Source organism: Polyergus mexicanus, unplaced genomic scaffold (assembly GCF_030449975.1).
Source record: "Polyergus mexicanus isolate NDT 795.1 unplaced genomic scaffold, iyPolMexi1.0 SCAF_11, whole genome shotgun sequence".
NCBI classification, from domain to species: domain Eukaryota; kingdom Metazoa; phylum Arthropoda; class Insecta; order Hymenoptera; family Formicidae; genus Polyergus; species Polyergus mexicanus.
Genome location: NW_027223331.1, coordinates 841,720 through 869,280, shown reverse-complemented (window position 1 = coordinate 869,280; position 27,561 = coordinate 841,720). Strand labels below are relative to the sequence as shown.

General features: G+C 30.7%; 1 protein-coding gene across 1 annotated transcript; it reads left to right on the top strand.

Moving 5' to 3' along the window:
* The first annotated feature begins 887 nt into the window (after nt 1-887).
* Atf3 (Activating transcription factor 3) lies at nt 888-27,428 on the top strand. Its single transcript, XM_070304548.1, has 4 exons — nt 888-1,007; nt 18,804-19,088; nt 20,742-20,884; nt 23,053-27,428. Exons 2-4 carry the CDS (start codon nt 18,836-18,838, stop codon nt 23,497-23,499), a joined length of 843 nt encoding a protein of 280 aa, XP_070160649.1. The 5' UTR covers nt 888-1,007; nt 18,804-18,835; the 3' UTR covers nt 23,500-27,428.
* The last annotated feature ends 133 nt before the right edge of the window (nt 27,429-27,561 follow it).

Here is a 27,561-nt window from a genome sequence, read left to right as displayed (position 1 = left end):
CAAAAAATTAGCTACCATAGAGATCGTTATTAATTAATAGAAGGATAGGAGTGTAGATAATTATGGCCAGAGAATACAATAATCTTAGATATTGACAAAATTATTAATTAGAAAAAGTCTTTAATCGGTTTAAAAAAATTTATTATATAATATTATATTTTTTATAAGTTGGTATCTTGAAACCAATACGAAGATATCGAATGTTTTCGATTCATAATGAATCTAGTAATTTTAATCGCGCCTTTATTCACGTATATTAAAAATCGAATTTTAGCCAATTTGCATCGCATAGTTATTCGATATTTTAGTACATTTAGTATATCTATTGTAATTTAATTTTTTTTACACATAATTGTCACTATTATCTCAAAATCTATTCGCTACATAAAGGTAATTATATCTTTATTAATTATTCATAAAGCAATCTTTTATAAGTGAGCTTTGAATTCGCCGGATATAGAGGTTATATTCAATTCTTTCTCTTTGTACTCTTTCTCTTTCTCATTTTTCAAGCAACTAATTATAAATGTAAAAAATTTTTGTGTGTCGCCAGGAGATCGACGTTTCTGGCAGTATTAAGTACTAGTCTAGGAGTGCCTACTAAGAAGCACGACACGCACGCGTATTGAATATACCGGCGTGGTGCGGCGAGGGAGCGGAGCGCGTACTCTCCCTGACAGTTTCATGTCAACAAATGTCGCGGACGTGAAGTCGCGCCCAGCCAAGCCAGCCGCAGCGAAGTCCGCCGGCGCGTATTCGCGAGATTCTCGCGGTCGGCCAATCGCGGACACGTGCGACGTCACCGGCGGCCAATCAGCGCGCGATACGGTGACGGCGCGGACTAAATATAGCCAGTATATATCTAGGCCGGTCGCGACCGCGAATTATCCACAGTCGCGCGCCGGCAGCCGACGAAGGAGGACTATTGGATTACGAGCGAACGGAGAAATAAGTGTGTGCGCAGTGCGTGGAGTGTGGACGGCATCGGGCACGGGACGCTACAGAAGGTAAGTGTAAATTCGACGACGTGGGCATGTTTCTAAAAAATCGGAGCATTCAATAGGCGCGTAAACATAAATCTTCGTCGCGCGAAATTACTATGAAGATTAGAGATAGGTAGGTAGGTGCTGTCACGGCAAAGTTCAGAACACGTGTTTCATTCGCGCAATAAACATTTGTGTTAGCAATAAACACGGTTCGTATGGCTAATGCGTCGCGTCTGATGCTGGCGGATCAACGGCGAATTGCCGCTTCGTGATTTTTGGCCGGATACAAATTTTCGAGAGTGAGAGTAACACGATCAGAACGGCGTGAAGAGCGCATTGTGTGGCATGACGTTGCGCGCGTGAAGCGATCGAAGCGCGCGCATTCGATAACGTCGCGCGATCAGTAGAGTACATTCGCTTTAATGGCATTCTTCACACTTCTCGATTTTCTTCTTTCTCCGGAGCTTCAGTTATTTAGTACTTAATACGGAACGTGTAAGTAAAATAATTAAATCTCGCGATGATCGGTAAAAGATCCGTCTTTTCAACTGCAAAGTTTTACATTTTTTTTCGCGCGGTTAAAATTAAATAAGTATGTGTAAAAACAAAAATAAGGGAAAACTGAAAATGCAACTGAAAGAAACGGATCTGAAAAAAAATTAACGATTAATATTATATCCATATTATTATATCTTACATCTCAACAAAGTATTAAGTTATTGCCAAAGAATCGTTAGTATAAATAAATAATCAAGTAAATAAATATTAATGGCAACATTACAAATGACAGAAGGATGAACAGAAAAGTTATTTCAAATCTGTACACGCGAGGTATCGAGATCACGATATATCGATATATCGTGGCTGAAGAGAGATAGCGGCGATGTATTATTACGTCTTGATGTTATACATTCGATAAGGTTATTACGTGTTGGATTGACATAATGCCCTCGAGATCTTTCGTATAGGTTGTATCTTTGCGTGGTCTCTTGCAACTTTTTGTCCGAGGCGATTAATTTTTGTCGCGAGAATTTTTTGAGCGAATTTTGCGCATTTAAATCGCGAAAATTTAAATTCAAGTACTTGGACATTGCCAGATAGATCGATCGCAATTGCAATTCGAATTGATTTACGTGGGCATTATCATCGTGAGTTTGCAGTTGCTCAAGGTCACGACGCCACAAAGTAGAACTTCGCTGCCATCATAGTTGCAATGTTGCCACAAGAGCTCGTGAGAAAACACACGTTAATCACACGTCTTGTGTGTGTGCTTGCTCCTATTCTCTAACAAAATATTTGAAGAATAGGAAGAATAGGATTTTAAAACTTGTTTCTTTTATTTGAGGTATGATTCACAAACATTAATCCAGCTTTTACAAAAATATACTGCTCATTTTTTTAACATATCATGCTATGCGACGTCACTTGTTCATTATTATGTAATTGGAGAGTTTTTTTTTCGAAAGTGTCTTAAATACTTTGCCTAATAAATTTTTATGTACTTATACATTTATTACATACGAATTTTTTACAGTTTTCTTCGACCATTTCTTTCTTCAAAAGATGATGGTTTAAGACGATTAAATAATTAAATGATTTCTACAATTAAATAAGACGATGGAAATAATTTCTACAATATGAAAAAAAGGTGTTATTTAATAACATATCACGTAATAATGCTCTCTTTATAATGACATAATGTGTCATTATTTTATTATTATAATACTGTTATCATAATAGAATATGTGTGCAATATATAATTTGCTTTAAAAAAGAAAGGATATAAAATGTATTAATTATAAAAATTTACGTTTCTTCATATTTTCCGCGTTTTTCCCAGCTTTATCCAAAAAAAATTCTCTCCAATTATATGATTAATATTGGATTTTTATTAAAAACTATATTTACCTTAATAAAAATTATTTTTATTAGTCATGTGTGTAAAAAATATTAGTAATTGATTTCAGATCATCGAAATAATTATTTTTTGAAAAAAAAAAAAAAATAATAATAATAATAATTCTATAACGAATTAAAAGAATTATATTAGGTGTTTTTTGTAAATTGTATAATTTTGTAAAAATATTATTTTATTTTTTTACTATGTATATGTATTTTTTGTTAAAATGTTACATTCTATACACATTATACAATACAATTACTGCTCTTCTTCCTTTTTATCTTACATTTATCTTTCATTGTCTCTGAACTTTCGAGCGAGTTCTTTCCACAAACCGATGCTCGCTAAAGAGAAGAAGTGGGACGAGGCACTCTTGTATATTGTGCACCTCACTCATGAATATGAATGCGCAATCGCCCGCGTCTACGCGCGTCTTTGAAGTTGACTATCTATTATCGCGTTTGCGAGATACACGCAGTTGCAACGAATGGACAAACAGACGAAGGAAAGAGTAGCAAACCGCGCGATTTCTGTGTAGTTAGTCCGGAATAAATTATTTCGGAATTTAGAGCATCCGAAAATAATTTGTTTGTCAGAGAGAGAGAGAGAGAGAGAAAGATGCTTGTTGGCATGTTTCTTTGACATATGATAAAATTCTCAATTTCGCAAACTACGTATAGCCCTCCGCGTTTAGACATTGAATACAACGATAAGGCGGACGAATGTAAGATTAACGCGTCGGATATTTGGTCAGATTAATCAGCGTCTTTTCATTAGATCTTTTATCTAGAATATATATATATAAAGCCGAGAGATAAAATGAGAGTGAAATATTATCTATATATAATTAGTAATATATAATAATTTTACAACATCAATAATTAATATGATGCCTTATATGAGACATATAGATACATAATTATATATATATATATATATATATATATATATATATATATATATATATACTAGGACAGTTATCTATAATTTTTTTTTTTTTTTAAGAAATTATATGTTTATACATGTGTGCATCTACATATGTATTTTTGCGCAAAAACAGTTCAGTTTCTATCTTTTGTTCTTCGAGTGTCAAGTATATATGTATAACAAATATGTATTAAAAAATAGTCTGGTGTTTGATATATATGTGGGTTTTATCTAAATAACCCGATAATAGTGTTGCCGGTTATCGTGCATCTTTCTTTCGATGGAATAAATGAATCGGGTGCCGTATGGGATGGGCACATATAACGCGTCGTAAAAACCGTCATTAATAAATTATACGATGGACGATAGACGAGTACCGCTCTGTATACGTACACTTGTGAGATTATCGGATAAGATCGCGTGGGTGGGAGCGTTAAAAACATAATATTGATTTTACATCAAATTTTCTTGCAAAAGAAATATCTATCGTATGTGTAGTATGTATGTGTATGTCTTTAAAATGGAATATAAATTAAAAAAAAAAAAAAAAAAAAAAAAAATTTAAAGTAGAAAAAACAAATATTTAAAAAATAGAAATTTTTAAAAAAATTATATTATCGAGACATATATTTTTGATACTTAAAGGAATAGAAGTGAAAAATTAAAATAAAAATGTTTATTGATACATATTTAAAGTAAAGTTTTTTTTATACAAAATTAACTTGCTTTTAAAGGAATATTTTTTAAAGTCTCTGCAACACTACGAAAAGTAAATTATTCTTGAAATCAAGGACGCAAAAGGGAAGAAAATGAGAGAGTTATAAAGAAAATTGGCAAATTTTTGCAGCATCTCTATTATGCACCACTGAAAAACGCCTTGGCTATTAAATTGCATGTCTTTGATGTTTGCTTTCGTCGACAAACTTCCTCCGGCATTGATAACCTTTGCAGAATAATAATCTTATCTCGCGCATTTGCTATGCAAAGTTATTTGCAACCTCGCGAAGGTAACAACTTTGCGAAAAAGGGTACCATTTGCTATCTAACGTTATCATCGTTAAAAAGTTAAAGGCAGCATGAGATGAGAGAATAAAATTTCTTGAAGAATCTCAAAGAATTTCGACTAATTATTTTGATTGATATTTTTCAACTAAATTATTTTAATTAATAATTATTTATAAATATATTAAATGTTGCTAGTATATTGTATCTTAGTTGTTCTATGTAGTTTTGGTCTTACGTTACTCGCGACGCGCTAGTGAATGCCAAGTTGGCGCCAGCTCGCCCATATATCGATACTATAATAAACTGATTATTCTGGCGATGTTAAGCGAGATTATCAAAGTGCTATCGAATCGCGAATATCTTTTTTTATGTCAAATATAAAGCTAATGTACTAAATAAACACTCATTAAGCAAATAATAATATTTGATATCACACAAAATTATATCAAATATATGTAACAACGCAATAAAAAAAAAAAAAAAAAGCATTACGAAAGAGTAAAAAAATTATTGTTTAAGAATTAGAGAAGGATAATAAGAGAATAATGAAATTAATTTATTCAGTATTTGCTGCGAAGAGACTGACAATTTTCTGCGCGTTAAATATCTTTATCCAATTAATTCTTTATCTATATTCTTGTCAATTTTAAGTCCACTTAAACAAACAATTGTTTTACTATACGTTTTTCCTACACTTTCGTAGAGAATGTGCTCCCTGAAGTAGGTATGCGAGAAATGTTTCTATCCCGTTTGATACGAAACATGCATATAATCATCGTGCGTCTTAAATTACACGGTTTGCCTTTGCTAATAGACGGCTGTTTTCTCCCGTACACAATAATTTTTGTCGCCCGAATGAGATGTTAGATGTGTTTTAAACACAGATAACAGATACTTATTTATTCTAGAGCGAATCTTTTATGAACGAAGTCTATAGTTTAACAAGTTATGACATAAACAACAAACAATCATTTTTGCATCATTTTAATATTAATTTTAATATTACACAATCATATTTTATTTTATATTATATATATATATATATTTTGTAATTTTTAAAGATTGATATGAGAGAAGATTAAAAAAAAAAAAAAAAAAAAAAAAAACAGTTAAAAATATTTTTTATTTAGATTTAATAATAAGATTATTTTGAAATATATTCTTGAATTTTGCAATATTTTACCGTGATAAATGAATATATATAAAATAAATTGATGATATATACGTAATAGATTATTTATCATTAATGATTGCAAATAAGATCGGTATCGTCTAATGGCGTATATGAGTAATCTCGCGCGATAAAATCGCGATCGTAACAATATACGAACCGATACGTTTGTTTAACGCGTGCATCGTGCGGCGGAGGCGGTTTATCTGTGCATACATAAGGCGAATCTCCCCTTTTCCCTTCCTCCCTTCTTTTCTCGAAGGAGCTGTGTACTATCATTTCTCTCTCTCTCTCTTTCTCTCTCTCTCTCTCACTGTATGTTGTATTAGCATTTTAAATTCAATCGCGAGACATCGACGCCCTTGAGCGCTAATGGACTCTTTCTTTATCCTCCTTCTGCCGTTCTGTCTCTTGCCATCGATTTTCTTTCTCTCTTCCTCCACTTACAAATCCAGTTATATCATCTCGCGGCTTTGCTGTAAGGCGAGTGGCTCGTCATTGATAAATAGGCTGCCGTTTCTTTAATCCCAATTTTTTTTTATTACGCCGCGAAATCCTAAATTTAACTCTAACCCGCTTTTTGACAACACACTTTTGAAAAAAATATACAGGACGTTTTAAGAAAAATACGGAATGCTCAAGAAGTTCCATCATCCGTCTTTTGCGAGCTTTTTCGATCAATTTTTAGAGTAAATAGATAAAACGGAAAAATTGCATTCTCTTACAATTAATGAAGAATAAAACAATTTTATTTCTGTTGAAAATTTTGAAAGATCGAAATTCTATGCATGCTTATAGTTCATTTTTCATTCTATCCGTATAATTTTGTTCACACACTTGTTTAAATTATTATTATAAAATATGTGTTTTATATAAAAATTACATATTTTTCACTTATTATATATAGTTTATTTCTTAAAATTCTTTAGTTTATCGTTATTATATTATTTTACTTATTTTGTAACTTACCTTTTTATTTTATTTTCTTCCTTTTTATTCTCTTATTGTTCGGGTTGTCCGTTTTAATGTATTTCAAATCGATACTATTTAATCACAAATTAAATGTGAATTATACGTGCATTCCTCCTCCCTCTTCTCCCCCCCCCCCGGCCCCCTCCCTGACGGTTTCGCTATTAATAGAAAATTGCATAGAACCGTGAAAATGTAGATAATCTTTACGATTATTTTTAAATCTTTCTGCACGCTCTTGAAGCCGAGATATCTCACAAATTCGCGCCTGTATACCGGCTCTTTATGAAGAAGAAGGAAGATGCGGGCTTGGGAAGGTCTCGATCCCCCATTAATCGTCTCTATTAAAGTTTCGTCTTTCATGTCTGTTTCCCCGAAAGGCCAGCCGTTCTCTCGATTCGAAATTGTCGTCGATAGATCTGAGATGACCGGCAGGGTTTGCAATTATGACTAATTACTTTGTAATACGTACAACGATTCTAATGGCATGTAGACAAATAAATACAATAGAAGCTTGATTATTTGAACATTATTTTATTTGAATATTTGATCATTCTCGGGCAGTGAAACATTCAATTATATGAACGGTGTTATCTTATTTGAGACACTAGTGGAACATTCGTTTAAATAACGCACTGAATAATCATGGTTCTACTGTAAATCGCATTTAATGCGATCGGTAATAGAAACATCGAACCGCAAAATGCGTAAAACAAGAAAATACGTTGGCGGATCATCCGTTGCTGTTCGAAAAACACCAGGCTTGCACCCACCTGCGTCATTTTCCACCCACACGACGTTTTCGAATCGCCTCATTTTCGTTTTACGCATATAAAGGAGGTCGATATCGTATTGTCATACAACTTTGCAACCTTTTGTCTTAAAAAAATTTTTTTTAATACTATTTTACAACATATTCTAAATCATACAATTTTATCGCGTGTAAAATTTTAATGATATCTATTTTCTTGTTTTACGCAAATACAAATATTTTTACAATATTATACATGAAGTTATATTTTCAGTTTTATGTATATTTATATCATTACTATTTTGTGTGAGATATTTCCTACAATTGCATGTTTAAAATATATAAATAAGCGAGAGAGAAAGAGAGAGAGAGAGGATAAATAATTATGTAAAATATTTATATATATGATATTTATATGTTTATGATATTTTTATGACAGACGTATATTTGTATATTTAATGTGCAAATATATTAGCAATAAAACGAGTGGAAAATGGGTGAAGGAAATCGTGTTTTGCAGCTTGATGGAAATTCCTGAAAATATACTTCGCGTCAGAAAAGGATTTTACGAACGTGCGTGCACGCACAATGCCACTTGCGAAAACGTAAACTCGTTTCAGTGATATTTCCCTCTTCTCTCTTCGTCTCTCAATTGGCAACGATAAAACCATTGCGAGTCTTAAACTCATTTTAAACGATCATTTACGATAGATGAAATTCTATGATGATTTTCTATTTTTATGAATAGAAATATACACTGGACAGAGAATATAATTGCCAATTTTATAAATATAATTCAAAGAAGTTAATGCTTTTAATAAAATCGATTCACTAATTTTAACTTCCAATTTTTAATTTGTTTTTTAGATTGATCTTGTTTTCACTTCTTCTAAATTTCATTTTTCGATTTTTCAATTCAATTTTAATCTCTAGTTTTTAATAATCGAGTAACTAAAATTATTTACACAATTGACAATATCAATGTTTTTATCGCGGAAACAGAATATGTTAATAAAAAAATAAGAGATAATTAAATCATTTGTAATAAAATTTTGTTAAATCTAATAGATAGAAAGTTATACTATACATATTTAAAGATTGTACTATGTGCAAATAATAGATCGCAATAGAATGTGTTTTATTGACGAACACGCGCATGCATGGTCCCAAGGATGAGCACGTACGTAAATACAAGTGAGGAGGAAATATGCAGGACTACGCACGCGAGTACACTAATGCTCGAGTGTCCACGAGCGTGGACAGGAAGCATAAATTTCATCGCAAACATAGAGTGAGTGAGAGAATACGGCACAATATAACGTGCGTGCTACGTTTTTCTTACATTCTTAACTTTGCACGAATAAATCTACGCGAGTCTGCAAGCCTAAATTCCGTAAGTCCAAAAGAATGACATTTCAACGTTATTGTCCATGATAGTCGATTATAATCTTTCTTTACTAATGAATGAAAATTTGATTGGATGCTACGCTTTCGCATCTTCTAAATTTTCCATTGATAAATTAAATAAACAAAGTCATTCTAATTCTTAAATATTGTACATAAAATAGATCCAACTTTTTGTCAAATTAATAATTATTCAAGTTCTTAAAATAAAAGAAATAATTTTTCGAATCTTTAATTAGTCATTATTTAAATTAAAATTCTCTCGAATAAATAGAACCGAATTCTTAAATAAACGGATTTGCAAATTTGTAATTGTAGTAAACATTCAAATTTAAATTCCTTCTTTTTCTCTTACATTCAGAAAAATTCAAAATTTTTTACTTGTAATCATTTTGCTGAATAAAAAAAAAAAAATTACTAGTCTATCAAAGTAAATTTGTTACTATCTAAAATTAAATCTGCAAAGCGCAAAAATGCTACAGATTAGGTTGTCGCGTCACGGTTAGCAACGCCAATAAAAAGGAGGGGAAAAGGATTTATTGGATAAAGGATGTAATTTGCCGTAATTAAAGCGGTATAATTGGTATAGATAGCGTCGCACCGCGTCCCTCATCAGGCTTTTGTATACATATTGTTTGTTTTCCTCTTCATCTCCATTCGGAGGCAGAGCAAAAAAATAATCCTGTCCTCTTTTAAAGTGCGACATGAATTTCCGTTTAATCGCGCGTACCGCCAATTTTTTCTACCTCATAATCTTTTACGACTCTCTTAAAATTCAGTCCAAGTATATATTCCATTATGAAAATTTAAAGAAAATTATCATTATTAGAAATCTCTTAAAAATCTGAATCTATTAAATTCGCGAAAAATAATTCTCTTATTAAATTTATTAAAAAATTAAACATTAACAACTACTGTAATTAGCAGATTTTATTTTACATGTATTATTATAATAGAATAGAAACCTGGTTAAGAAATTTTGATCGATAATCACGGTTTCTTTTGGCTAAGTTTTGAAAGATAAAATATATGATAAATTTTTTTATTCAGATTAAATTTTAATTCAAAGTTTATTCTTCTCTTTACGTACATTCGACCTCGGCAGAGCAAAAATAATCCTGTCCTCTTTTAAAGTGCGACATGAATTCCGCCAATTTTCGTACATCATACCGGACATAAAGGATTGACGCACGTTTTCTACCTCATAATCTCACGACTCTTAAAATTCAGTCCAAGTATATATTCCATTATGAAAATTTAAAGAAAATTATCATTATTAGAAATCTCTTAAAAATCTGAATCTATTAAATTCGCGAAAAATAATTCTCTTATTAAATTTATTAAAAAATTAAACATTAACAACTACTGTAATTAGCAGATTTTTTTTTACATGCATTATTATAATAGAATAGAAACCTGGTTAAGAAATTTTGATCGATAATCACGGTTTCTTTTGGCTAAGTTTTGAAAGATAAAATATATGATAAATTTTTTTATTCAAATTAAATTTTAATTCAAAGTTTATTCTTCTCTTTACGTACATTCGACCTCGAGATTCGAGAGTTTATTCCTTTTCGCAATCGCAAATTTTCGAGTTACATGCGGCATATAATCTCGAAAAAGTCGCCTCTCCCGAAACGGGATTCGTATTTTTAGAAAGTACACTTTGCAAGATATCGCGTAAGACTTGCGTGTAATTCCCCCCGAGGCATTGACCTTTCGAACTCTTTTCTCACTCGCGCAAACCATATATTATCCTCACCGATATATTCGTGCTTTACCGCCTTTTCCGTCGCAAGACAAGAGACGCGTTTTACCTCGTTTCTTCCTCCCATTTTATTGTTAATCGCAAAAGATAGATGTGTGTGTGTGTGTTCATAGAAATTTTTAATATAATTATTATATTGGGGATACATTATTTTTATTTTTATATTATTTTTTTATTTTTTCTTCTACTGTCATTATATCTCATTATACTTATTTAAAGATTGTTTTTCGTCCATAAAGATATTAATAATAATAATAATAATAATGCAAAAATTAATTTTTTTACCCTAATGTCATAAATTGATTATGATGGCGCATTCGACGGAATTTTATATGATTTTTTTTATGGGAAAAAACGTAGCGAGACAAACATCGCGATAAAATCTTTGAGAGATTACGTCTATCGATCGCAGCGCGCTTGTGTAAGATACACAGTTTGCTCGCCCGCATAAGAAGAACGATAAATATAGCCTATAAATCTATCTTATTATCTTGATTCTTTCTTCTTCGCAATAAATATATAGCAAATATTTATCATTTACTATAAATTTTAAACAATTGTGATTTATTTCTTCTCGTTTTCTTTTTAACTTATTTCTATAATACAAAGTTTCGCTTTTATAAAAAAAAAAAAAAATTATTATACAAAAAATTTGTTATATATTACTCGTGTGAAAATAAATCTTGTAAACTATTTTGGCAATTTAGCAGAGAGATTTGGGCGGATTTTTTTAACATTTTTAAGATTAGAATCTGTTTATCTCTCGAAGCGAGAACAAAGTCTTTATTAGGATTATCGATTTTTACATGTTCACTTTTTGGTGGACATCTCTAAAACAGATGGCAGGCGAGAATTTGCAGTAGTCTATATCCGCGCTTTTTGCGAAAAAGGCAAAAACAACGTTGATCGTCGTCATAAACTGATGCTCGTAAAACTGTTCGACTTTCACGCGATTTCCACGGGATTTCGATATGAGACTCAAATCACCACCCTTACAGAATCTCGCTACATAATCTCGAAATTCCTTCGACAGTTCACTACACATATAGTTTTATATTTATTTACGAAATTAATTCATTTTATATATAAAATGAAATATGCCAAATATATTTAATTTCAAAATTGTATTGAAAATTAAATGACACGTTTATTTAAATGCATACAAATATGTTAGATATATTTTAATCTTCAAGATTTCTTTCTTAAATTTTTTTCAAATAACTAAAATTTATATTAATTTTTTTTTTTTTTTTTTTAGTTTAAGAAAAGAGACGATGTCCTCTTTCTTAAATATCATAATATTTTTGCCCTTAATTTGGGCATATTTTACAGAGTTCTATAAACTATTATATCTGAGGAACATACATATTGTATAACGATGATTTTGGATCGCATGTTGATCATCGGTTCACTAACCTCAGTCGTCCGAAATATGTATATGCTGTCAGTTCCGCGTTCTATACCGCGATATGTAATTATTCTAAAGTCTGCATTCGAGATCGCACGCACGTAACACACGTGGTACAATCTCGTCGTCGGAATTAGGCCGCCCACGTTCGCTCGTCGTCGACACCGAAAAAGCGCGATAAAAGCTTTCGGTGGCCAGATGGGCACCGGTTGCGCAAGCTCTTTTTCTCTCTCTCTTTCTCTCTCTCTTTATTTGCTTCAATTTTATTTTATTTCTCTTTCTCTTTTCGCGTAAAACGCTAATGCAATTTGCAATAATACATTACTATTAAACAGTGATATTTATATAGCAATATATTGAGAGATTATATTTAAGTTTATTATAATTTATTGAAATAAAAAACTACTTTATTTTAACGTAATTTAATCCCAAAGAAAATTATATATGCTAATGTTTTTAATTTATTATTTTAAAGATTGTACATATTTTATTTCTTTCTCTTTACCATTGATGTAAGTTATAAATTTTTCTACACGAAAGTACACAGGAAAAGATGAAAAGAGAAAATTGCAGAATATTTTTATACAAAAAATATCTATAAAAAGAGAGAAGATGATAATTTCATACTATAGGGCCGGGATTCGGGACGAGAAATGCGGGATACATGTGTTCCTCTGAGGGGCTCTCCTCTTCCGAGGTTCTCTCTTTCCCTCTCCCTTTCTCTTTCTTTGAGAAAAGATTAATTACTATCTACTTGTTAGTATATATAAGAGAGCGGATGATGCTGGGATTGAGATCAGGCGCGTTGCAAGGATTCCAAGAATTAGATACCGTTCACTTCCCAGAAACGAATCGCGACACAACATAGGAGGTATATCCACATATATATTCCAAACAACATGATATATATATATATTTTTTTTTATAAATATAGTCTAGCGTGAAGAGAGAAAATCATTGATTCATATGATCACTGTGTTTCCCCAAGAGACATTTGAGATGAGAATCAATATTATATTTTTTTTATAAATCCCTATCTAAAAAAAGCATGTTATGTCGAAAGTCTCGAAGTGTGTTGCCTTTTTTCCGCGATGCTCATTGATTGTCTCGCTTGTGCGCTGCGACTTGCTTCATTCGCGTTATTTGCAACTGTCAAATCATGCGAATTTTGACAGTTTGACAATTTGTGAAAGGAAAAGTTAAAGTTAAGAAAGAAAAGTTAAAAAAATTGGAAAATGTCCATAAATAAAAGCGCGCGCGCCTGCGTTGTTCTGGTAAATAATATTTTATATAAAAAATTAATAAAGAGAGATATATATGATAAAGAATAATGTGATATAATGTATCTCGAATTGCATAAAATATGGAGGCGATCGAATATGCTAAATACAACTGTTATAAATCCCAGTTTAGTAGTTTTATGAGATAAGAAATCTTAGGTAGAGAAAATCGCGCGAATATAACAACGCGTCCGAATGTGCCATATGTCAAAATCAAACGGCTCCTATTTATAAGTTTAACGGCGGGCTAAGCCAACGGCAGTTTCGATCGGACACCTGTTCCCATTCAAACAAACGCGAAAGGCGGTCCGATTATTATTTCAAACTGCAATGCCACTAGTAAACGCCAAACATCGTCGCCCGTAAATCTGCGAGTTTTCCGTGTCACCTTGTATCTTTCAACAAAATCAGAAATCTTTACGAATGTTAAACTGTTGAACTAGAATTTATAAACGCGCACAAAGCTCTTAATATAGTTTGTGACTGAAATTAATATTTTGTTAGAAATATTAATTTCAGTCACAAACTATATTAAGAATATTATTCTCGGTCGCTAGTTGCAACATTATGCCCATTGCGTTGTTTTTGTATTACTTTGAAAAATTATTTTTTTAAAATTATTATACCGTTTCAAAATTTTCATAAATATATTAAGAGGAAATAATTACTTTCGTAATTTTTTTTTGCTAAAAAATTCTAAAACTATTGAGGACATATACATTTGATCCGATTATTATTAAAATCTTTAAAATATGTAAAATATTTATGTGAAAATATCAATTATGTAAAATATATTTAAGATTATGAATTTAAAAATATTTATAAATAATGCCAAAATTACACGTACACACACACACACACACAGACACATACAAATATATATATATATATATATATATATATATATATATATAATTATATATATGGTACATGTATAATTTCTAGAATATGTAAAAATGAAAAAAATTATGGAGTATTATGTAAGTATTTAAAATATTTAATTTGAAGTATCTTTTTGAAGTATATATATTAAAAAATAAAACTAAAAATTTATATCGTAATTTTTTTAGCAGTATTAATTAAAAAATTAAAGTAGTACACTATTTTAAATTACATATCTTACTCTGATCGCTTTTAAAAACGAGAAGAGAAAGAGAAAAGTGTTTGTTCGAGCTCTTGTTCACTTTCGAGCGTATCCCACGTCTTCCACATCGGTACATATAGGTCATTGGGTATGTTACCGATGGGGACCCTTTGTCACGCGCATATATGGACCCCCGAAAGATCTCAAGCCTGAGGAAGTCATTTCTTCTTTTTCATCCTCCTATTTTTTTGTTGCTCGCGAGTATAAGAAAAAGTCGGAGGTGGAAGAAGGGAGGCACCGTAGAAGGCCAAGAAGGAGGAGAAAGAGGAGGAGTTGCAAGGGCATTAGGCCCGACCGAATACGGAACGATAAATTTCTTACGAAATACCCGCATGCAGAGAGCGAAAGGAGAAAGAGCGATTCTCCTTCTCTGCGATTAAGTAACTCCGCGATTGCTAGTTGAAAAATTTTGTCCCCTCTAAAAGATTTAACCATTGAAACTACGCAACCGTCATTGAATCTTGTGGCTTTCCTTTTTAATTTTTTCCTGTAAAATAATGTGATAGGCATCAATTTTTATTAAAAAAATTCGGATAATATTTTGCAAGAAATAGGGCTGATTCTCTTCTAAATGCTATTTTTAATTAATTTATAATATTATTTTTTCCTTTATTCTTTCAACACAATTTAAAAAAATAAATAAAAATATAGAGAGGTAATTAAATTTTAATTAAATTATATAATATATTATTTATATTATTCTATATTAAAGTATCAATATTAAATACATTTGTTTATTCAAGTGAAATCGCTATATGAAAGCTCATAGAATAGCTCAGCTGAAAATCCTTTTCGAAAGAGTTGTCAGCAAGCGCGATATGTGACGAGCTACGTCGCGAGATCATCACGTGTTCGCGCTTCGGAGAAAATATGTATCTTTTAATATTATCTGTAATGATTTATTTACGGAGATAAAACAGTGCTACGAGTACCGGCGCGATTGAAAGGAATGTAGCGAATTGAGGTCGAAGCAAAGTGGAAGACGCGAGGATATAGAGAAGCGCGAGATGTATAAATGAGAAAGAGAGAGAGAGAGAGAGAGAGAGAGAGAGAGAGTGTGTGAGAGAGCGTTAAAGATGCCTGAAAAGAATACATATATATGTATAAGCATTAATTGAATCGCGTTATATAATTTAGCGAAAGATTTTAAAGTTATGTTTCCTATAAAAAATTCGTGGATTGTTTTAAATTCTAGTAAATTTTATAACATCCTAGTTATATATATATATATATATATATATATATATATATATATATATGTATATCCATAAAATATTATGTTATAAAAAATGATTTAAAGAGAATTATAAAGAGTACATAACACATATTTCTCAAATATATCTTTAAAAATATTGATCAATTTACGAGCAGTTGCGTTTACTTATTGTCATTATAAATTCATTGTTTCATGCAAAACTGTTTGCTATATGAATAAGCAATACTTTCTTTCTATGAAATTTTAGACAAAATAATTTTGCCATAATAAATCGAAGATTTTTGTTTGTCACATCATGGAGAATCGGATTTAATTTTATATTTCCTTTGTATGATAGATTAATTTTTCAAAAAATTGTTGCGAAAAATAGGAACGAAGTGGAATATTGCCACGGTAACAGATTTCTTGCGTGTAATCGATACACGAGGATCTCAAGTGTATAAATTGGATTTAAATTTATTCACGATCAATATATCTCCGCTCGAAGTCAGTGATCACGATTCATTACCACTATCTGATAGGATAAGGTTAATCAATAATTTATAAGATGCGAGAGACCGTGAAAGTGACGGGGCGACGAATCGTTATTAAATACAAAAATTGATAGTAATTGAAATCAATTTCTCGATTTCCGTGTCAGTCGCAATTACAGATATTATATCACCCAATTGCAATTTTAATACATTATTATTGTATTATATTATTCTGTTATAAAAACTTATGCCTTAATTATTATATCATATAGTTTGAGGGTTAAAAAATTATAAATCTAAAATATTTAATTATCATAAATAAATATAAATAATTAAAACATAAATTTATAAAAAAATATTTTGTAACATTGTTGTATGTAACATTGTATATCGATATGCACAATTTAACGTCGAAATTTAAACTTTATTTAAGAATATATATATTAAAAGATATTAATTTTCTCTCTTTAATTTGGAATGGCAATTTAAATTTGCAGATAAGATACTCCGATTTTCCTTCGTATCTCTATCAGTCGAAACGTACGGGTTACATAATTCTCATTAGTGGACCGTATTTGTAAAAATATCGAATATAATGAATACCCGGTGTATCGCTGAAAAATACGGCGAGAAAACTCATTGTGGGTGGGCGAGTAAGCGAGCAAGTGAGAACTAAAAGGTTGTCAATCCCTGTCAAGAATAATTTTGATAAATGCGTTCGCCAGAGACCCCCTCCCCCCCTCCCCCCCGTCCACCCTTCCCAGTCAAACGCGGCCAAACAGAGAAACGGTTCATCTTTCAGCATACAACCGCTGCCGGAAGCGCAATATCGAAAGGAGTATCGGAGCATGCGCATATTTAAAACTTTAGAATCCTATTTAGGAGAAATAAATATTTGACAAATGTGAATATATACACACACAATTATTATATTATGTATATATATATATTTATATTTTATTTACGTAACTTATAATTTTTATATTATTCATCATGCTTTATATTATTTTATAGATATTAGTTAAAATCAAATTTATGCATAATTTAGTTATAAAGAATGCTTTAAAGAAATCTGCAAAGAAAAAGACAAATCCTTATTACCTTTTGGTTTCGCTTAGAAAATTTGATATTTAATAATCATAAATTTTTAATATTAAACAAACATTAGAAAGAATGATAAAAGTAAAAAAAAAAAAAAAAAAAAAAAAATTAATTTCTTAAATTATTAATTCAAAATATTATAATATTAATTTGTCAAAAAATAATGAATTGTGATTTTAATGAGTATTCAAAGAAATTAGTAGAACTTTCACAAAACCGGTTGAGACGAGATCGTCTTCCTATGTCTCGTTATCGGCAGTTTAATTGTACAGGTGCTGTATTGAATTGGCTCGAGTGTCTCGCGGGCGGGTGGATCGATCATCGATAGAAGGCGATTGAAGGATTAAGGATCGGCAATTTCTGATTTGATTATGATATATCGTCACTCTTCGGTAGGAAAGGGACGCAAATAAATATTTATAAGCGTAATCGTGATATTTAATTATAATACATATTTGAAATATAATATGATGAATAAGAAAGAGATTTCAATTTTTCAGATATATTCATTTTTGAGACACTATCGCAAAAATGAATATACTGATAAATGATTATACAGTCTGCATTTCGCGCGACATAATATAACGAGGTTTGCGTCAATCTCTCTCAGGAATTCCGGAGAGTCGAGTCTCCGCGGAGTGAAGCGATAGAGAACGAGCGACATCCTTGATTGCGGTTTTCGCGGAATAATTTATTTCGAGATGTCGCGCGGGTCTCTTTCGATTTATAATTACAGGCCACACTTAGGAATCCCCGAAAACTTTAGGCTCGTTTGCGCCGATTTTTATGTCAATCTTTTTTCTCCTTTACATATTTACTTCGTTCTACATATAGTCACATTTCAATTTCAATAATGTATACATGTTGAATTTATTTCAATCGTAATAAAAGCAAATAGCAGCTAAATTGATTTTTTAATATTTTTTTTTATTTAATTGTAAGTTCATTTTTTTTTTTTTTTCAATCTTTATCCCACAATTTTTTTCAATTTTATTCGTTATTTAGATTTATTCAAATTGAAATTAAATTTAAAATCTTTTGTTATATTTAATATGTTTAACTAGCTTTAGTTAGACTTAAATAAATATATAATGATGTTAAATGCACGCGTTTCAATTCTTTATCAATCTTTAATTATTTCAATTTTTTCGACAACTTTACTTTTTTAATTGATTGAAAGGCTAATAAATAAAAAAAAAAGAGTTAAATTTATCTTTGAAATACCCAATTACATTTAGCGCGCTTTCAAGCTTAATTAATTTCGCTTGTTTCACAATGACCTCACTGCTCGTGTTTCCAGGTTAAATAAATGGTGAAAGCCTGGCGTAAGCCATGTACAATCTAAACGTGAACATGAATCCCAGCCCAACCGGGGCTACGGGTCTTCTCGGTGTCACGGCGGCGGCAGCCGAGGTCACGCCAAGGACACCGGAAATCGTAAACTCGCTGATCGCCATGACCAATCCCTTCGAGGGCTACGGCAGCGGTAACGAGAAGGGCATGCGAGATCGCACGGACTCGACTAGTAGCGGCGAGCCGAGCCCGCCCAGCGTCCAACACACCTGTAGTCAGCTCATCAAGGAAGGTGTGTAAAGATGACATGCACGACATGTATATTGTGCTGTATAAATAGATCTATAATACAGTAAAAAGTTGTATCTTACCAAACAAGATTCGCGCTCAGAGAATTTCTCTTTATAAATATGAAAACTCGCGATTTCCTTTACATGATAAGCGAAATGATAAAAATATCAGTGTCAATTTTACGAAAGAAAGTTATGAATGAATAAAAGTAAAATCCTTTTTTAAAAAATTAAAAAATTACAAACGGTTGAATACAATATATATATATATATATAGTTTTTCATAATAAAAAAATTTAATATTGTAATTTGCCTAACAAATAATATATATATACATGAATATCTGTAATAATTATTAATTTTTTTACGTATTTCTATTTTTTTTCTCTTTATATATTTTTTATATATAATTACTTTTAGATATAAAAATTTTGGACCGTGTAAAAAAAAATTTAATTGTAATATTTTTTATAAAACATGAATTGCGAAGAGAGAGAGAGAGAGAAAGAGAGAGAGAGAGAGAGAATGTAGACCACATTTAACAACGAAATTTGCATTCATTTCACCCACTTTATCTACATTTAACGAATAGCAGTGGATGACACTGTTGGATGTTCTCGTTCCGCTGGGTAATAAACGCGTTTTCTCTCTCTTTCTATTTCGCTCTTCTTGCGCTCATTCCGTACACGGCGCAACGCATTAAATTGCGAATCCTGTTTCTTTCAAATTGCGAGTTACGTAACTTGTACGCACACACATATATATATATATATATATATATACATAAATGCGTACATATATATATACACAATTGTAAAGGAGGATTGTTATCGTAATTACTTTAGCAATTTTGTTTGCACTGATCGCATCGATCTGTTATACTAATCACCAAATTAATTAGTTGAAATTAAGTTGATTGTCAGGTGTAGAATTTGCGTAGAGTAACGCTTTGATAACGGATTATATATCGTGAGCTCTGACATAAATAATTCTTAATTATCGCAATTTAGTCCCACGAAGGTCACGAGAATGTCCTTGTACGTATACCGTGGAAATATTAGCGATCACTGTCATTTTCTATGACAATAATATATTGTGTGTGTTATATTTTCATATCTACTCTCCGGCGGAAGTCTATAATTTATCGTAATGTTAAGAGATATATTCAAATTAAAATGTGTTTACTATCTCGTATTACATAATCATATATATTAAAATCTTTCTATCTTTTATATTAGATGAATATGATGATTTTCGACTCTCGATGTTTACACATTTGCACAGTCACATTTAAAACTACAATGATAATACTGTTAATATTTTTAATAAATATATAGGAATAAAATCAATTGCATTTTTTAAATTACATTAAAATTTAAATATATTCAAATTATAATTATAATTAATTAAATTGGATTTTTAAATGAAGAATATAAGAGTTTTTAATTTAAATAATATCTTATTTTATATTTTAATAAACTAGTAAAAGAGGGGACACCATCTTCCTTTTCCCACACACACAACGTGTAATTTCTAACCACGTCTTTGAGTACTTCCAATGGATTTGCGATCTTCGCGTATTGCAAGTGAACGCCTTGTCGATGTATCTGGGAGCGAAGTTAATCAATGAGAATCAATTAAACTCCCTTGGATAGGGCTGAAGCTGACGCTGCAGACGAAGAGGCGGGCGAATAGTAGTGGCGACGACAGCAAGAAGAAGACGAAGAAGGAGGATGGCAGCGGCGCCGACGACGAGGAAGAGGACGAGGTGAGCAACAACAACAACAACAAGAGTAGCGTAAGTAAGATTTAATTTCGAATTTTACTGTTTTTCTCAGATGTGAGAGAGCCAACTTTACGTATACTTCGTGCAAAAGTAAGAGTTGCCAAAGTCAATGTTGATATTGGTTTGTTCTTAATCCCTTGTGAAATTTTTTCACTGTTTCATGTAATTTTTTATATTAATTAAATTAATGATCACGAGAAATTCAAGACTTGACATAATCTATTTTTTTTTTTTTTTTTTAATCTTTATAAAATGTCATAATAATTATTCTTGTTAATTAATGTTATAGATATCATTTTGAATGAAAAAATACAGAAAATATAGCTAGAACGGACAGTTGCACTAAATGAATATTCCGCGAATATCTATACAATTCCATCTCTCCTGGCGATTTGAAGACGTCTCTTGATCCCAGACATCGAATCCTTTCGATCCTTCTTGTGTCCTTGACTGCTGCTGCGACTATTCGCGTGTGCGAATAGATTAATTCCAACAGACGCGGTCGGATCGTTTCGACAGTTTCGGTATTCGCAAATTTACATGCTACGCGCAGGATCGTTCGTTTACGACTCGAAGTGCATGCTGCTAAAATTAGAAGAATTTCAAAACGCGAAGAAATAACACGTTCGTATCTCAATCATAACAAATCACGCATTTGTAATCGTAGAAATATATGTATTTAATTCCTTTCAAAAAATATTTTTATTTTTTTATTTCTCTATTTTATTTATTTTTTTTTATTCTTAAGCAGATTTAATATTATTAACATCTCCATTAAATATGGTATAATAATAATAATTTTACATAGAATGATATATAATTTATTAAAATTTTGTGCTAATTGAAAGTACATTATTATGATACATTTTATTTTGGAATAACAAAAGTGTTTAATATCGAAATAAATTATTCTATAGAGAATATTGGAAATTTCGTAAACGGCTTTTCGATCAAATATCAGATATCAAAATGAAATGTATAGTAGCTGAGAAATGTCAAGGCAAAAAAAGTATATCTTATATATAATATATAAAAAAATAAATAAAATAGCACCATATATATCTTAAAAAGAAATATTCAAAAGAGAAAACAAACTTAATTTATTTTATTTCTTCAGCGCATGTCCTTCATCCAATCATAAATAATATAATTTCAAGACTAGAGTGTTATTAATTTTTTTATCAGGCGGAGGAAAATGTTTTTAAAATAAAATACAAATTTTGCATCTTCCCTAAAATAAAATATTGAGGTTTCGTCTTAACGACAAAAATTTTGATCGAAATATTGATATTTTTCCTGATATTTTTGATTCTGAAATTATGAGGCTCAGATTTTTATAAAATACATTCTTCTTACTTATAAAAAAGCTGAATCAGAAATGATTTTAATTAAAAACTCTGCTTAAAAATTTTGAAAATGCGGAAATTGAAAAATATTATACACTCGTATATTTTTCTATTTCTGTATCCAAAGATCGAGCCCACTTTGATTCAAGTAAAGCAGTGATTTTAACACCTTTATATGATTTCTTGCTAATGCTTGTAAAAATGCAATGAATTGCAAACGATTATTTATCATATAACTTATTGGCCGTTTTTTATTCAGTGGAAAATGGATTTTTGTGAAATAAGCGACTTATGTCGATTGAAATTACAGTTTTGAAAGTTTCAAAATAAAAATCAATGAAAACTTATTAAAGACTGGATTATTCTGAAAGCATCGTATTATATAATAGACTGTATTATACATATATAATAGAGAGTTTATATATATAATAGCAAGATTGTGGAGAGATTCAAGAAATTCTTAACTCAATCTTAAAATCAGAATATACACGAACTTTAAAAATCTAATAATAAATAAAATTATCCTAACAAGAAAATTGAAGCTCCAAGAAAGTTCTTCGTACGCCTAAAAGAAGATAGGAAACGAAAACGTAATTTTTTGCTAAATTAAAAAGATTCAAAACTATTTTTAAATTTGTTTCGAAGACTTTCTTTCAACATTCTGAAATCTAAGAACATCGAAGATTTCGAATCCGAAGAATCGGAATAGATAGAAAATTTCCTAATGACAAAAAAAATGAAGATATCCAAGAAATTTCCCTTCTCTTTCGCGAAAGGAAACAGAAGATGCCAAGATCGAAAAGAAAAAAAAAAAAAAATCTTTGTCGTTTGCAGCTGACGCCGGAGGACGAGGAACGACGACGACGGCGACGCGAGCGCAACAAGATCGCGGCGACCAAGTGCCGGCTGAAGAAGCGGGAGAAAACGGTGATCCTTGTGCAGGAGTCCGAGATTCTCGAGACGCAAAATCACGATTTGAAGTCCCAAATCCAGGAACTGGAGACTCAGAGGCGCAGGCTGGTCGATATGTTAAGTCTTCATAGCCCAACCTGCTTGAAACAGGGCATAGACACGACATCTTATCAGCAGTACGCCGAACCTCTCCAGCTGCCCAGCTATCAGGAGAACTTCGTGCAACAGCAGCAGCCTCCGCCAGCCCTGAATCAGCCGCAGAACTGCGTGACCGAGTATCCGGTGAAGGTCGAGGAATACGAAACCGATTTCTATCGGCAAAGTAGCCCCTTCGTCCCGACGACGTCGGATGCTGGTTGTACGGTTTAGCGGAACGGCGAATATCGTTTTTTTTTTCGCCGTTTCTTTTGAAAAAGAGAGGGTCGTCGAGAAGCTCGGAAAGCATACATAATAATTGAAGATTCGGCGAAAGTACGAAGTTGGTACTATAATTTGTTTTCTCACCAATATTAATTGGTTCTAACTTTACCTAAATAATATAGAATTTGAAAAGATATCTAAAAGATTTAAAAAAACAAATTTTTTTTACTAAATTATAAAAATATAGATATATTCTTGTTGCTAATATATAGTTTCACAAGTCTGTAAATGACAAAACTAAAAGAAATTGAAAACTACGATAAGTCAATCGGTATTAATAAAGATGAATCTTTTTATAGGCAGAATAATCCAATCTCTTGTGTGTGATTGTAATGGTTATTTAATTCTTTCTATATTTTTACTATTATATCTTCATCAATCTTTTTTAATGATAGTAATATAATCTTAATTATGATTTGAAAACTAAGAGCTCGAGGAAAAATCTGAAAGAAAAATTCTGATATTCTTAATATAGGAAATTGTATATTTTATATTATTTACATCAATTTTATGTTAATATTTTACAAAATTTATTTTGATTATATATGCACAATATATTACGTAGAATTTTATTTTTTACTTACATATTATATTTTGAGTACTATATTTTAATAGACGAAAAAATATTGACGTCGTAATGGCGAAAACAAGATTATATGCATTTCGCGCATATGAGATATCGCAGAATTGAAGAAAGAAATTTTGATAATTATGTTTGATTTGTATTTTTTGTATTTTTTAAATTTAATATTTAATTTTAATTTTTTTCTAAACAAGCAATCCGTGCTTCTCTTCGTTAATCTCTCTCGATCCGTAAAAGTCCGTAGCTCGTAAGTCGATTATTATATCATAAACGCGAATAATGATTTTTATCTTTCGTCTTCCTTATCATTCATCGATCTTTTTCTCCTTTTTTTCATTTCATCTGTTTCTCTTTCTTTTTTCTAACGAGCTCTCGTTATACTCGAAAAACGTTCGACGTAGAGAACGCTTGAAGACATTCCTTCGTAATAACCGTACTGTGACATTCTTAAGGCCTTATTAATAATATAATCGATAATATATGTAGGGTAGAAGAATGGATTGTGTCCAGTGATGCTCTCTCGCTTCCTCTACAAGAATTATTAAAAGTTATTTAGAATAAACAATTTTTTTGAACTTTTTCTCTTTATGTTAAAAATTGTTTATGATTAAATATATAAAGTTTAATTATATTATGAATTTTCTGATTTTCATGATTAAAATTCTCAAATTAGCCAAAAAATATTTTTAACTTACTCATTTTGATTATTAATTTTCAAAACTAAGTTGTAATTTTAATTAACTAAAAAGAATATTGTTTCTATACCTTAGCAGAAACGAAACTTTAAAAGTCTGCTGGTATTTTTGCTATTCGGGGAATACATTATTTTCTTTCTTTATCTTTTTTTTTTATGATTGTCGCGCCGACGAAAAAAAACTAGCGAGGCGAGCGAGCATTGCTAAAGAATATTCCGTTGTTATATAATAAGCAAGAACCGAGACACAGCGCTTCTCGTACATTCAGCAATTAAAAAAAATATTATTTATTTAGACTGTAGTAAACTACATTAAAATTTTAAGAAATATGGAAAAAAGAAAAATTTTTATGTTAGAATATAAAATGTTTTGTTATAAATTACAATCTTTTTTCTTGTAAATAATAATATGTTATTATAAAGTTATGGAAAACTTATAAAATATAAAAAATAAAAACGTTTTAATGTTCATTTATTATAAAAAAAGAATTCGGTTAATTTAGGAAATGAACTTTAATTATTCGCGAAGCGCCTGTCTCGGATTCGTGAAACAGTGAGAAAGAGACAGTACACGCGAGTATCCCGGTGTAAGTAAATCTGTCATTGATATAGATTTATATATGATTTGTATATCTGTCATTGATATTGATATTGATTATCAACAAGTCGATAACGTGCGTTTTAGAGGATACTTATAAATACGAATGACGCGAATGATATTTAATATTATGTACGTACGCACATATATTTTATACAAAGATATATTATATAAATATGTGAACATATATACGTATATAGGGTGTCTCAAAGATCGTGTATTATTATGCAATTCTTTTGCATTGCAGTTACATAATATATGTGCAAGAGATTTTATAAAATAAATCGTGTAAAATTTTATTTTAAAAAGATTCTTAATATTATTACAAATTATTTATTAATTTTATATGAGAACATTAAAAGATTGTTTTTCGTAAAAATAGTGATTTAACATGTTGAGACACTTTGTATATATGTATATGTTATATACATATATGCATAAATGATCGCATAAATAAGCCCATACCGTTAATAGTTAACGAATACTTAATTACATGACGATTATTAAATGCTAGATTCGTTGAAGAACAGAGAATTACGTGCCTAACGACATACCTCAATTTGTTACCCTCCCTCAGTGCGTTTGCAAATTGAGATTTTACCACGTTTAACACTATCTCCTATTACATTTAGTTTCGATGTTCACATAAAAGATTATTACATAAAGAAGATAGAAAGTGAAACAAAATAATGCCAAAGAAAACTGTGAGCAAGCACAATAAAATATGTATAGTTCATCTGTAATATCTGTAATAAACATAATAATTTTCATAAATTTGCTGAGAAAGAAAAAGAGAAAGAGCCCAAATTTTGTATTTTTTAAAAGAATTATTTAATATTTTCAAAATCAAAGATATAGAAACTTTATTTTATTGAAATATATTTGTCTCCTATAACTAAAACGTTTTTAATTTTTGTTGAGTCTTAAAATAATTTTAGATTAGTTTTTGAATCGATTAACTGTTTGAAGACTTTTCTATAAAATATTTTGTTTTTTATTTTGGCAAACGCACTTTGGGAGCTACTATAAGATGATATCTCACGTAATTTTTTATGGAAGTTAGTTTGATATCTTTAGCGAAGTGCTGTAATATTAATCAATGAAACAAACGCTTACAAAATCGCGGACTAAATGCCTTTTCCTCTTCGGAGTGTTGCCACCGTTAGATTGACAAAATCGTAAGATTTTCCTAGCGCTTTGTGAGCAAAGCAAAGCGAGATAAAGTCTTTCGTGTTTTCCCTTTCTTTTTCCTTCGACAGTATACCGAATTTACGAACATAAGTAAAATCCCGGTATGACTTCTAATATCCGTAAATCGTGAAAATGGCAATCATGCCAATATCACACGACAGCGTGTGAATGGTGCTATAGGAATATTACCCTCTTTTTATAGAATTTTTATTAAGTTGCCAGAACAGAGTATTTAATAGTTTAATATACATCTGATTAAATGTCAGACCGAGAGATTTTATGAAATTAAAAAAAATAATATAAAGTTAATGTACATCAAAAGAAAATATCCGTTTAAAGCGCTTCAATAAATTTACGCTGTAATTTAAATCGTAAATTTGCATTGTACGCAATCTTCGTGATTCTAAATACATACCCTTTTTGTTATTTGAATACTGCCAGTGCTAAGATCCCGGATATTGTGGCTTCTAGTACCTAAGTATTTGTCTTCTTCTTTTATCAGCAAATTATTAAAGAATTTTTTCTTTTAGAATATAAGCGTTGCTTTTTGAAGCAAAATTAAGCTGTAAATGAGTAAAGAAAACTTGCCAAATTTTCACCGACTAAGAGAATTGGCATTATTGTATCTTCTACATATATTACTCAGTACCTGGCTATGGTTTTCCATGCAGTATGGCCGTTTTTCCCGCAAATTCTTATTAATACACCGATTGTGCGAGCGAGATGGAAAAACGGCCGATAAAATTTTATCGTTGTAACCTGTCAAAAAATTTTATTCTTTAAATAAAAGTGCCTTCAATACTAAAAAATAATCTAAACTTTTACAATTTTCTTTTATGTGTGTGTATATAATATTTTATTCGAAAATTTCGATTTGAATTAAATTAGAAATTTCCTAACGATAGAAAATAATACATAAAACGAAAAAATCAAAATAATTACCAT